The 14,864-nt window shown below is 41.0% G+C and overlaps 1 protein-coding gene across 1 annotated transcript in view; it reads left to right on the top strand.

Annotated features, from left to right (window-relative positions):
• Nucleotides 1-925: 925 nt before the first annotated feature.
• LAMA3 (laminin subunit alpha 3) overlaps nt 926-14,864 on the top strand; it is a 172,196-nt gene continuing 158,257 nt past the window's right edge. Inside the window, exon 1 of the mRNA XM_054985871.1 lies at nt 926-1,295. Coding sequence (XP_054841846.1) covers nt 993-1,295 — 303 coding nt within the window. The 5' untranslated portion in view covers nt 926-992. The remainder of the gene's footprint in view (nt 1,296-14,864) is intronic.

Genomic DNA, 14,864 nt, shown 5'->3' on the forward strand with positions numbered 1-14,864 from the left:
CCAGCATTTGTTAAGTCTTGTGCTATTTTAAAGGCATGTGAAAATGGCCCACGTCATCTGTGAGAAGCAACTTCCTTGCACGTCATGTAAGAATGGAACAGAGTTCATACCTGTGGTGGGAATCTGTTTTTCAGGCCTAAGGCCATTTTTGCACTGGGCTTTTCCCAGATTTTTTGAAATGCCTATATTTAACATTTAAAAGTGTTCTACTTCCCAGTTCTTTATCACAGTAACAGTGACATCTTATACATTCTTATAACCATTTGTAAAGATGCCCACAAGTTTTGATCAACAAATTCACAAGTCTGAAATTGAAGGAAGCTTTGACTTGAAAGCTTGTACCCTGGAAATCTAGTTGGGCTTTAAGGTGCTACTGGACTCAAATCTTGGTTTGTAACATTAATGTGAAATTGACATGTGTGTGCAAGGGCATTTTTATTCTGTTTTGTGCTATAAACATTCATTTACATAGTAGAATTAGTCCAGTGGGCTTTTGAAAGCTGTCTGTGGATTTTTATTTGATCACGTTCATTTGCAAACATCTTCCAACCGGCAATCCATATTTGCAGAGAAACCAGAGCTCTTGCAGCCTCCGGACCGTTGTGCTCTGGGACTGCGAGCGGGTGATACCCCCCCGCCCCCCCCAGCACGAGGCCCACACGTGGACACGAGCCTGGCTGCTGAATCTCTTCATTGGCTCAACACCTGGCCTGCCGCTTACTTCGAGTCCCGCCGAGAGCACCGCGGCTGTAACGCAGGGAACAAACTCCGGCAGCTGGAACGTCTTCCTTCCCGCTGGCTCCTGCGAGGTCGGCGTCCGAGCAGCAGGGGGTGTCTTCGCCGCCGCCTCTCTCTGCTCCTTTTCTGTGCCCTTCGGGCCAAGCGGCAGAAAGAAAACAAAGGCGCGCAGGAGCGGCCCGATCTCTGCTGCCCGCGCTGCGTCTGGCGTTGGTGACTCCGTCGGGGCTCGCCTCGCACTCGCCGGAGGGAGAATGGCGAGGAGCCGCCGTGCAGCCCCGCTTCTTGCCTCGACGCCGCCAGGCGCGGCGATGGCAGGTATCGTCTTGGCGCTCTGCTGCTGCTGCTGCCGCCCCGGGAGCGCACAGATGGCTCTGCCGGGCTACCCCCAGGAGCCGGGGCTCAGCCTCCACCCGCCGTACTTCAACCTGGCGGAGACCGCCCGTATTTGGGCCACGGCCACCTGCGGCCAGGATGAGAGTCGGAAGCCACGCCTGGAGCTCTTCTGCAAGCTCGTCGGGGGCCCCGCTGCCTCCCCCGCCGGCCAAACCATCCAGGTAACTCGGGGGCGAAGCTAGGCTTGTTCGCCTTGGAGGAAGCGGGACAGGGCTCGTTGCGGATTGGGAGTTGTTCAGACTTTGCGCTTCCGAATTTGCGTTAGGCACTGGGTACCCCTTAATCTAGCGCGCAGAGTTGCGTAAGAAATTGTAGAAGGGAGAATCCTGCCCCGGCAAGGTTGCCATTTCTGTCCACAGTGAGCATTCTGAGTGGAGGCAGGTAGGGTTACCACCCTACGGTGGAACGCCTGCAAAACAGCATTCCAACAGGTGTAGTTTTCCATCCTGTGCTGCCAAATCCGGCCCCAGTTGAATTTGAACGTGACGCTAAGCGTGTCGCAGAAGCCTTGACAATAAAAAAAAGCTGCTGTATGTACTGAAGATTACTTAATAGTACTGATCAGTTATCCTTGCCTTAACCACTTGCTTATAGTTCCGGCAGCTAAAAGGAAGTCAGTGAGTTGCCAGCACAGAGGGCAACTCTTGGCGGGAGGTGGTGCCCCTGGTACCACATGTGCACGCATACTCCCAGGGCCAATGATGTCACTTTGGGTAAGCTGGAACAAGGGGGGAGTTTTTAAAAGTGTAAATTGCCCTCAGCAAAAATTGTCACATGGCTGGTGGCACCACCCCCTGATCTCCAGACAGAGGGGAGTTTAGATTGCCCTCTGTGCCGCGGTGACCATTTTCAAGAGGTTCCGGAACTCCGTTCCACCGCGTTCCAGCTGAAAAAAAGCCCTGCTTGCTTGTCTCTAAGGTGCCACTGGGGTCAAATCCTGCTGTACTCCATTTTAATGAAATCAAAAGGTGGTTGTTATTTAAGATTAATGAATATCTAATGCTTGTTATTGATTGTGAATACAGAATCAGGGTGTAGTAGTTATTCTGAATCCATAGTACAGAATCACTAAAGGCCAGGACTGCAGTATTATCATTTTAGAAATGAAGAAACATATTCCATAAAGATTTATGAGATCAGTTTTGAATAAGGGAGCAACACCTGTTTTCCCCAGGCAATTGTTAGCTTGGCCTCCATTAACCCCAGTGGAGCAATGTGAGGTTGAACCCCTGAGGCCTCCTTAATTTCCAACCTCTGCTCTTCTTCCCATACATTTATAGTATTGGTTGGTATGCTTCTTGTGGGTAATGTAATTAAAACCAGACAAATGATAGAATAATCACTTCTATGACTATACTTCTTAAAATGAGCTCTTCGTTGATAGAGGGGGGAAATCAGATAAATTGAGAACAAAACAATTTTCTATGTTCTGGAATATTTTTCTTTAATGTTAAAGAAGGCAATACAATTTATTCTTCCTGTCCTCAAGCTATGTCTAGGCATGTAATACCCTACGTGGTCCATGAACATGCCTTCCTACTGGGTGTGATTCAGCTACATCATGATCTACTACATCTTATGGCAAGGAGTTGTTTTAAAATACTATTTAAACATGCAGCTTGTATTTTCAAGTACAGAATCCCTAAACTAAACAGAATCCTTCTAAACTAAACAAATCACTTATTGCCTATTGGCCAAAGGCCAATACATGAGATTCAAATAATCTGTTTTTCATGCAGAATATGAGAAACAAATAATCTGTTTACAGAGACCTAAGCAGAATTATACCCTTCTATGTCTATTGAAGTCAGTGGTCTTAGAAAGGTGTAACTCTACATAAGATGACACTATCAGTGTGTCAGGAACACAAAAATAACAAAACTCCCAAGTTGTTCAGTTTTTTTGAGCCTGTGTGTATCATATGGTTATGACAACAATAAAATGAAAATTCACAGTATTTCAGGGTTGGGTTTAAGAAGAGACATTTCCCTTAGGTGCTTCGGCAGTAACTTGTAGGATCTTGCCTATCTGGAGACATCATCATCATCATCATCATCATCATCATCATCGAGCCAGTGTGATGTAATGATCAGAGTGTTAGACTAGGGCCAAAGAGACCTGGGTTCAAATCCCTGCTTACTGGGTTACCTTAAGTCAGTTACTCTCCTTATCTCAGCCTGACGTTCCTCACCAGATTGTTGTGAGAATAAAATGGAAGCAGATAAAACCATGTATGCTGCCTTAAGCTCTTTTAAGTAAGGGTGGGATAAAAATGCACCAAATAAACAGATTCTAACCATGGAACATTAGTTAATTTGATTTATATACTTCATAACCCAGTTTTCCCTCCAGTGGGGACCCAAAGCATCTTACATCATTCTCCTTTCTTCCATTTTATCTTCACATCAGCCCTGTGAGGTAGGTTAGACTGAGAGTGTGTATGTAACTGTCCTAAAATCATCCAACAAGTTTCCATGGCACAGTGGGGATTTGAACCTGGATATCCCAGGTTCTAATCCAACACCATAATCACTACACCACACTTGTGCATTAAGCTAATATAGTGAGGAGTGGTGTAGGTTGGTTGCCGGACAAATTTTAAATGAGCCAATTTGCTGTGTATGTGTTTGATTTACAACCATTTAATTCATCCTCAGTGTTAATTAATAGATAATTTTAGAGCAAATTTCTAGCTGCAGAGTGTCATGATTTTACATTAATAGAGCTGTTCCAAGCAGAGTTTCCCTTGTATCTCCGCTGAAGTCAGTGGGTTTAGAAGGTTATAACTTCATTTAGGATTACACTATAAAAGGGTTTAAAATGTATTATTACAATAATCTAAGAAACAAAACGCATGAACTAAGTAAAGGGTAAAGTTTCTAGAGTATTGTTTTTCTTTTCTGTTTATGAAATTAATATTACATGGCTTAAGGGTGAATGAATGTAATTCTTCTGTTTGTATGAGGGTAATAAAAGAACAGGAGTACTCCTCTTATTTAATATTTGTCTTAAATTCCAGTAGAGAGGTCAGTTGAGTTTTGTGTCTGATCCAAGTTCCCAGAAGGATTACTGATAGATCTGCCTTGGCACAAGGAAACATGCTGTGCTACGTACAGTATTTGTTTGAATGTGAATGCAGCAGCGCTGTCCCTCTCCAGTTTCTAACAAAGCCTCATTGAGACACATAGCATGAATACTTCTGCAGTTTACCAGGCATTTTGGTTCAAGAGGGGTTCCAAATTCTTTCAGAAGGCTAGGGAAATCAACTCTGGAAAATGTGATAACAGAACAGTGTATCACACCTCTCGAGTGCAAAAGGAACTTGAAGTTATGAAATAGCCTTTTATGGTTCAACTACCCCCTCTTCTGCCTCAAATATGAATTCAGAGAAATAGGAGCACGTTTAAACAGACATGCCCACGTGTATTCGGTTGCTTATCATAAGGGCAGAGAAAAACAGAACCTGCAGAAATTTCAGGTAATCATTAGGGCAGGATGAATAAAAGCATTAGCAGCCAGATAATTCAACTGCGATGGTTTCCTTGTTTTGCCATGCCCAGTGGTGCTTCAGAGGTACATATGAGTCTTGTCCTCATTCTTTAAAATGTATTCACTATCAAACAGAATGTATAATGCAAATTTTAAATGAATTTAAGTGGTATGACAGGCTTATAGTCCGCAGGTACTCCAAAGGAAATTCTGGGTGAGGTATTCAGGACTTCCAAATTCTTGTAGCTATGAAGATCATAAATTAAAGGTGGTATATGTTTATACTAGATGTAAAAATGTTCTGACACAACTTTGAGGACAGTATTTGGGGTAATCGTTCCATGACTGCTTCCACTCTGTATTAACCAATGGCAATACACATATACGCAAACACTCACATAAAGATCTTTAACTGTACATTCAGGATCTTCTCTGTGAGATGGGTATAGACTGCATATTTCTTTTGAAAAAAAATCACTGCTTATCATTCCTACACAAACATTTTATCTTAGTGATTTACATCTTTCTCTTCTTTGAGTAGCATCTTTCACTGATGATTGTTGAAGTGTTGGCTACAGTACCTGGAGATGAGCTTGGTGGGAAATCCCCAGATCTTCTTGGAAATATTCCTGTAATCTTCTTACTGTATCGTGGAGTTCAAAGCACTTGTCTTCTACCATCAGACCTATTATACACACTTGTTAACATCCAATATGCTCAAAAAGTCTGCAATATCTTGTGAAATGTGATCCATTTGTCCTCTGCTATTAAAACCCTTTTTGCTTCCCTTCATAGATTTTGCAAAAAAAAATTCAGCTCTTAATTGATAAACTCTCTAAACATTTTAGAGAGCAAGGTAGTGGGACTATTTGGGATGATCCTTTTTTCTGAAGCTTTCACTTTCAAAAGCGTACACCGTGAAAATCTTATTGGTCTCTAAGGGGCTGCTGGACTCAAATCCTCCTTTTTTCTTATGAAAGAGTTTCAAGAGGTATACCACAAGAGGAATGGTTATGGTTTTGAACCTCATGACTGACATTTTGTTTCTGATCTACCTTTCCATGCCCATTTATTTATATATTATAGTCTGCCTTTCTGGCTAGGACTCAGAGTGGATTACAGAATTAAAAAAACAGCGCAGTAAAGAAAAACAATATAAGATGTACCACAAATGATTCAACAACTGGATCACAAAATTTAGAAAAAAACAAAAAAGCAACAGCTGGAGACATCCTCAAGATGGTAATCAATAATGACAGCCAGTATCAACTAAATTAAAACAAAAATCATTTTTCAAAATGGTAAAAATAGTAAGCATACATATAAGTATAGCAGAGAAAAGAAAGCAAAAGTTATGTTGAAATATATGTGTCCTGACTTGATGCCTAAATGTAGGCAGGAAGAGCAATAGAAGGGCCTCCTGACATCTGGAATTCCAAAGTGTTGGTACATAACTGACAACAGTTATGTACCCACAAGACATAGAGCAGGCCCTCCTCTAATAACCAGGGAATCCAGGTAGCTTCATATGAAAAATGACAATCAGTTTGATATCCAGTTTCCAAATCATGTAGGAGTTTTAAAAATCAAAACAACACTTTGATTTGGGTTCAGAAATAAACTGGAAGCCAGATGTACAAGGTAGGCGTTTTCGACTTCCAAATTGTATACCAGGTGTTGTAGTTTTCCAAACACTGTTTAAAAGCAACCCCACACAGTGTCTGAAAGTAATCTAATCTGGATATGGCCATGGCAGGTGTGATTGTGGCCTCTAGATCTGCAGTATTCAGGGGTGCTATATGTCTAGCCAGTCTGGTGTAGTGGTTAAGAGCACGGGACTCTAATCTGGAGAACTGGGTTTGATTCCCCACTCCTCCACTTGAAGCCAGCTGGGTGACCTTGGGTCAGTCACAGCTTCTAGCTCTCTCAGTCTCACCCACCTCACAGAGTGTTTTGTTGTGGGGATAATGATAACATACTTTGTAAACCACTCTGAGTGGGTGTTAAATCATCCTGAAGGGAGGTATGTAGATCGAATGTTATTGTTATGTTTGTTTATTTATACTCCACTTATCTCCTGTTTATGACAATTCTCCCCTTCTCCATTTTAGTCTCACAATACCAACCTTGTGAGGTAGATTAGGCTGAGAGCGTATGACTGGCCCAAAATAGCTGTGCAGATTTCCATGGCAAAATGATATTTGAACCCAAGTCTCCTAGATTTTCATCCAGCACTCCAATCACTATACTACACTGGTTTTCAAATTAAAGTTTACCATTTCACTAAGTTTTGGGAGGGAATTCTAAATACCAAGAGGCCAGGCCATATTTCTGTAAGCTATTTTAAATAGTTGGTCTCAGAATCCTGCCGTATGCTCATGAAAACTCAGGAAATGTGGATGATGAGAAGACTCAGATATGCACACCTGATTTGATGATGAATTACAAAATTTAAACACAAGTCCTAGTCTTCTAGATTTGAAGTGTGTGTGCCATATCAGAAAGGCTAGTGTGGAATATCTGTCTACAACTATAGCCAATGTGAAGCAAAGGGGAAGATTTGATCAAATGTCTGTTTTCTTTCAGCTTCCATCCGCCATCTTTATTGGCAGCTCTTGTGGAATGTACTTTAAATAACTGAAATACTTTCTGTTCCTGGAGAATGTTTTGACGTACATGTTAGAAACATTACTAAACCTTGTCTTTGGAACACCAAGTGACTTAGTTGAGTAGAAATAACTCTCCTAAAAGGTCAATCTTTGGTAACAAGCTAAAATCCTATCAAGTTTGACAGGTGGGATGGGGTGCCATTCAGGACTCCTGTGTGTGTGATGCAGATGAGTAGTCTTTACTGGAACTGAGAAGTCTAGTAGCCCGTGGAAGGGTCTATGTATATTATTTTAGAAATGAAATAGTTTTATTCTTTCATGACTCATGAGACTGAATTATAGGATGGGGATCATTTGTGTGTGTGTGTGTGTGGAGCCAAGTCACACAATGGTACTGGACACAGAGGAAGGATGCTTATTTTCTGGCACTGTCCTCCTAACCCTACTCTCTGCTAATAGTTCTGTGTCTTTCCTTACTTACCATACCCTACTCACTACTACCTGTGCTCCCCAAGTGGAAAGACTATGTTTACATGTAAAGCAAAGGGTGGCATCAAGGCTATTTTTCAGACTCATGCTGCCTCCCCCCTCCAGTTACTGCATCCTCTGGCATACCCTGGAACACAGACTTCCTTCCTTCCTTCCTTCATAGAATCATAGAGTTGGAAGGGGCCATACAGACCATCTAGTTCAACCCCCTGCCCAGTGCAGGATCAGCCTAAAGCATCTCTGACAAGTCTTCATCCAGCCTCTTCTTGAAAACTGCCAGTGAAGGGGAGCTCACCACCTCCCTAGGCAGCTGATTCCTCTTTTGAACTACTCTGACCGTGAAAAAGTTTTTCCTAATATCCAGCCGGTACCTTTGTGCATGTAGTTTTAGCCCATTGCTTTGCGTCCTACCCTCTGCTGCCAACTGGAACAGCTCTTTGCCCTCCTCCAAATGACAGCCTTTCAGATATTTAAAGAGAGCAATCATGTCCCCCCTCAACCTCCTCTTCTCCAAACTAAACATTCCCAAGGCCCTCAGCCTTTCCTCGTAGGGCTCAGTCTCCAGACCCCTGATCATTCTTGTCGCTCTCCTCTGCACCCTCTCGATTTTGTCCACATCCTTTTTGAAGTGAGGCCTCCAGAACTGCACACAATACTCCAGGTGTGGCCTGACCAAGGCAGTATAGAGAGGGGCTATGACCTCCTGTGATTTCGGTGCTATGGCCCCTTTGATACAACCCAGGATTGAATTAGCCTTTTTTGCCACCACATCACACTGACTGCTCATATTCAGTTTACAGTCCACTCTTACCCCAAGATCCCTTTCACATATACTACTGCCCAGAAGTGTATCCCCCATGCAGTATTTGTGCTTCCCATTTTTGTGGCCCAGATGTAATACTGTGCACTTGTCTTTGTTGAATTGCATCCTATTCACAGCTGCCCACTTCTCCAGAGTATTCAGGTCTTGTTGAATTTTAATTCTATCTTCTTGGGTGTTTGCTACCCCTCCCAATTTGGTATCATCAGCAAATTTAATGAGCAGCCCTTCCACTCCTTCATCCAGATCATTGATAAAAATATTGAAAAGTACCAGGCCCAAAACTGAGCCCTGCGGCACCCCACTGGACACCTCCCTCCAATCTGATGAAACGCCGTTGACCACCACTCTTTGAGTGCAGTCCTCCAACCAGTTTCCTATCCACCGAACTGTCCTATAGTCTACTCCACAGTCTTCCAGTTTGCCCATCAGAATGTCATAGGGAACCTTATCAAAAGCTTTACTGAAATCCAGATAAATCACGTCAACAGAGTTCCCCCGATCCATTAAGCTGGTCACTCGATCAAAGAAGGAAACCAGGTTGGTCTGGCAAGATCTGTTAGGAACAAAACCATGCTGACTTCCCCGGATCACTGAGTGGTCCTTCAGATGCTTACAGATTGATCCCTTTAAAATCTGTTCTAATATCTTCCCAGCAACAGAAGTCAGACTGACCGGCCTGTAGTTTCCCAGGTCATCCTTCCTCCCTTTCTTAAAGATTGGGATAACATTCGCTCTTCTCCAATCTTGTGGCACATCCCCAGTCCTCCAGGAGGCCTTGAAGATGATGGACAGGGGTTCTGCAAGTTCTCTGGAAAGTTCTTTCAGCACTCTTGGGTGCACCCCATCCGGCCCAGGGGATTTGTATTCATCCAGTGCAGCCAGATGCCTCTCCACTACCTCTCTGTCAATGTCAATTAGCCACTCAGGTGTCCTGCCACATTTTCTACTATCTCTAGATGTGCCTGAGTCCTTCAGGGAGAAAACAGAGGCAAAAAAGTCATTAAGCCTGTCTGCTTTTTCTCTGTCCTGCATCAGAGTTTCTCCACCTACTCCCAACAGTGGTCCAATTGCCTCTTTTACCTTGCGTTTGCTTCTCACGTATCTGTGGAAGTTTTTCTTGTTGTAGCGAGCCCTCCTGGCCAGACCCAGCTCGTACTGAGCTTTGGCCTCTCTGATGGCTGATCTGCAGTACCTAGTAACCCTCATATACTCCTCTTTAGAGGTCTGTACTTCTCTCCATTTCCTGAACATTTCCTTTTTCTCCCTTAGCTTATTCTGGAGCTCTCTGTGCATCCACATCGGTTTCTTGGAGCCCTTACCATGTTTCCGTCTTGCTGGGATAGTGAAGGCTTGAGCTTGCAAAAGCTCGTGTTTGAGAATGGCCCACCCTTCACTCGCTCCTTTCCCTTCCAGCACACTCCCCCACGGAATGACTCTCATCAAGCCTCTGAGTTCATCGAAGTTGGCCCTACGAAAATCTAACCTACAAGTCTGGCTACGAACTTCCTTGGCTCCCCACAGCAACTGAAATTCAAGAAGGACATCGTCACTTCCCCCTAAGGTCCCCACCACCTTCATCTCATCTACCAATTCTTCTCTGTTTGTTAATATCAAGTCTAGTATGGCCGAGCCCCTTGTAGCTTCCTCCATCTTTTGAAAAAGGAAGTTATCGGCCAGGCAGGTCAGGAAATTGCGTGATTCAGGACGCTTTGCTGAGCCTGTCTCCCAGCACACATCGGGGAAGTTGAAGTCACCCATAATTACAAGGTTCTGATGTCTGGATACTCTGCCAATCTGTTCAAAGAGGGCAGCATCCATTTCTTCTTGCTGGTCGGGTGGTCTGTAGCAGACTCCAACAATAATACCCTTTGTCCTTCCTCCCTTTATTTCTACCCATATGCTTTCCACTGGGCTGTCCACCCCATTCTCCATAACTTCTTGACAATCAAGCTCTCTCCTCACATACAACGCCACTCCACCTCCTCTTCTACACTTCAGGTTTTTCTTGAACAACTCATACCCATCTACTAGCACATTCCAGTCATGGGAATCATCCCACCAAGTCTCAGTAATTCCTACTATATCATAGCCCTCTGTTTGCAATAGAAACTCAAGCTCTTCTTTCTTATTGCCCATACTTTGGGCATTGGTATATAGACACTTGTAGCCTTGTACCTTTGTTTGACCTTTCCTACCCATGTGGGTCCCCACTGTGTTCACTTCATCATTGAAGTCGCCATGTCGATCGTCCCTGGCCCCTTGCGGCATCAGTTTAAAGCTCTCCTGATGAAGTTCTCCAAGTTCGTTCCAAGTGTTTTCTTCCCTGCCCTTCCTTCCTTCCTTCCTTCCTTCCTTCCTTCCTTCCTTCCTTCCTTCCTTCCTTCCTTCCTTCCTTCCTTCCTTCCTTCCTTCCATGCCTCTAGTTTATGGGGAGAAGCAGTGCAAACACACCACCCTTTTCCTGCAAGTCTGGAATTGCAGAAGAAGGCAACAATTATTGATACCTTGCTCTTCTCACGGGATACATATTAGTAGAGGCTGAGCCAGCAAATGTGGTACTTAGTACTCCCCCATCCCCCAAGAAACAAATAGAAGCCTTTCTACATGTGTGAAAATGAAAGCTCAAAAAAAATTGGAACGGGAGATAAACTTCTCCTCCTTTTCTGGTAGTCACCAAGTTTGTTCTGTCTCAAAATACAATCCATTTATCTTTTTCTCTATAGAACTCAGTTGGAGCTACTAAGTTCTGAATCAGCCCTGTCTTCATTTTGGGTCCCGTTTCTTAGGACATCTTTGCCCTGACCTCTCTCAAACAGTAGTTAGTAACTCCTGACACAACTTCAAAAGTAAAATACTTCACTTTAGCCCTGCCACTTTGGTGAGAAATAAATTATTGCTTATTTCTGTTTGTCTCCAAATGAAATGGAAAAATAGTGGGTATGCAACAGATTCTACTTTTTTTTCAATTTCCAATTTTATTTTAACTTCAACTAGCATTTTTAACATTACACAATAAATAATAAATAATCATGGTAGAAAATCATAGTAAATATTTTGGTATCACATTTCACAAAATTATTAATATATGTCAGTTGGTACCTTCAATAAGATATTAATGCTTTATAGTAGTCTACACTTGGAATTGATAGGTTCAGTGGTTCATTATCATTAAGGAATTCAAGTACAGGTAACTACTGATTGAAGAAGTTATCATTATATCTTGCCTTTTCTAACATTGTAAAATACTCCCATAGATGGCTGTTCCATGTTGTGATTGATGGTGGGTTGTTGGATTTCCAGTTAGAAGCAATGGGCTTGGCTATAGACAACAGTATTAAGATAAGATTTTTCCTAATCTTTGGGATGGATGGGTCCTTCCAGTAATTGAATAGCACTATTTCCAGTGTCCATAATAAGTTTTATAGCTTTTATTGTTGTTTTCCAAAAAATTTGTAATTAAAATCCCACCAGTGTATATAACAGTGTATATAATTTCCTGTTTCCCCAAACTTCTTCCAGCATTTAGGTGAGTATATGTGATTTATGTGGTATAATTTGAGAAGAGTCATATACAGTGGGTTAAAATATTTATTGTTTACAACTTGACTTTGAGGATTTTGGACTTAAAGTTATGTGACTGCCAGATTTCTTTCCATGTTTCCTCAGATGTGTTAACCTTGCACTCTTTCTGCCAGATTTTCTGGTATGATAGAAGATTATTTTTTGTTTGAGTTCTATTAATAGCTGATATTTGGAAATAAACCTTTTCGACTTCTGTGTTCTCTTTTTATTCTTTCAAATGTTGTGATGGGGAGTTTTATACTGACTTTAATTTGGCTGTCGCGTCTGTTAAATGCTTAATTTATAGGTATTCAAATTAAGGTATTGTGGATTGGGAATCTTTTTCTATTTGCCTTTTTTCTAAACTTCTGCCTTTATAAATTATATCCATTAATCTTATTTTATTGTTAATCTATTGGCATCCCAGACTTTCAGGTTGCTGCTGAGGAACTGATTTTCTGCTATAGAATTTGGCTTTTCGAGTTTTTTGTTCCCTATACTTTCATATAGGTTCTTATTTTCTATTTAAGTTTGTTCTGTGTCTTTCCAGTCTAGTTCTATAGAAGTATTCATTATCTTCAGAACATTTTTTAAATGGGCCGCTTCATAATATAATTTAAGATCTGGAATAGCCATGCCTCCCAAATGGGATGGCCTTTCAAGGGTTTCAGAAAAAAATACCGGCTTTTTATTGTTCCGTATAAATTTTGTTACTAGGTCTTGTGAATCTTTGAAGGGTTTTTTGGGGGGTGGAAATTGATATTGTTAAGACCCTAAATAAAAATAAAAATTTGGGGAACACATGAGATTTGATAATATTAATTATTTCTATTAATGTCAGATTCACTGTATTCCAATTTTTAATTAGAAGTGATAGTGTCTGGTTCAACTCTGCACAATTACTTTTCATTAGATCATCTAGGATGAGAGGGACATTGATTCTCAGATATTTCCAATTGTTGTGTACCCACTTAAACTGATACTTAATTAAGTTTTCTTGGTCTACTGACAAATTTATAGGGAATATTTTACTTTTATTCTGGTAGAAAGCCAACCCAGAGACCTGAGCAAATCCCTTGGTTGTTTCTTCCAATGCTTTGAGGGAGTTTTGTGGTTCTGACAGGTATATTACCATGTCATCTGCAAACAGCGAAATTTTGAATTCCTTATTTCCTATGCCAATTACTTTAATGCAAGTACAGTTTCTAATGTGTTCTGCCAGGGGTTCAGTTGCAATTGCGAACAATAATGGAGAAAGTGGGCACCTTTGCTTTGTGCCTCTTAATAAGTTGATTTTCCTTGACACTAGTCCATTCATTTTTATTTGGGTAGTTGGAGAAGTATATAATGATTGTATTGATCTTAGAAAATTAATTCCAAAACACATTTCTTGTAATATAATGTTTAAATAATTTATTTCTACCCTGTCAAAGGCCTTTTCAATGTCAAGGGCTAATAATAATGTTGTTAGCTTAGACTTTTTGCCATAATTTATAATGTCCAATGTTTTTCTAATATTATCATTCATTTGTCTATTGGAGATAAATCCATCCTGATATGTAGGTACATAATTGGTGATGATTTTATTCAATCTTGCAGTCAATATAGCTGTAAATATTTTAGTATTTTGATTTAATGGCATGATAGGTCAGTAGGAAGTTGAGTGATTACGTCGGTGCCTGGATTAGGTATTACTTTCGTATGCGATTCTGTCTAGGAGGGAGGCATTTTTCCTTTTTCCGTTATTTGATTGTACACTTCTGTTAATGGTCCAGCTAATAGGCGTACATATTTTTATAATATTCTGCCAGAAATCTGTCTATTCCTGGAGTTTTATTGTTTTTTAAAGGTTTTAATAATATCTATAACCTCTTGTTCTCTGATTGGCTGGTCTATAAATTCCTTATGTGCTTTGGTCAATTTATTTTTAATACCTATATGTTTTATATATTCATATATTTTTCCCTGTTTTGGATATTCTGATGAATACAAATTTTGATAGCATTTAGTAAATATTTCCAATATCTTTTTTGAATTTGATTGAATTTTGCCGTGGGAATCTTTAATAAGATTTATTAATCTATTTGAAGCTTTTTGCCTCAGGACAGAGTCTTTAGCAATTTGGGACCTAAGTGCCAAAATTTCTGTTTGAGGAAGAGAATAAGGTTGTAGAATAAGTTGTTTGATCTAGGATTGAGTTTACAATTAAATTCAAATCTCCACCAATTAGTAGATCTCCTTCTTGAAATAATTTTAATTTGACACTGAGAGATCCCTGTCTTTCGGTGCTACACCTCTGAAGATGCCAGTCACAGCTGCCGGCGAAACGTCAGGAACTACAATGCCAAGACCACGGCAATACAGCCTGGAAAATCCACAACAACCATCGTTCTCCGGCCGTGAAAGCCTTCGACAATACATCAATTTTAATTTGGTTAGGGTTTCTTTTATAAATTGTTGTTGGTTATTATTGGGGGTATATAAGGAAGCTAATGTCAGTTTTTTGATTCTATAGTCCCCTTGAGAAATATATATCTACCTTTGAGTTTGGTTTCTATGTCTATAAACTCGAATCTTAAATTTATAGATAATAGTATAGCCACCCCCCTTGATTTTGATGAACCACTTGCCCGGCATTGGTGCACCCACCATTTCGAGTTAAATACCTGTTTTGAAGAGGGAGGGAGGTGGGTTTCTTAAAGGATTAATATATCTGGACGTTGTTTTATTACCATTGTTGTGATCCTTTTGCACTTGAT

The sequence above is a fragment of the Eublepharis macularius genome, chromosome 7 (genome assembly GCF_028583425.1).
Source record: "Eublepharis macularius isolate TG4126 chromosome 7, MPM_Emac_v1.0, whole genome shotgun sequence".
NCBI classification, from domain to species: domain Eukaryota; kingdom Metazoa; phylum Chordata; class Lepidosauria; order Squamata; family Eublepharidae; genus Eublepharis; species Eublepharis macularius.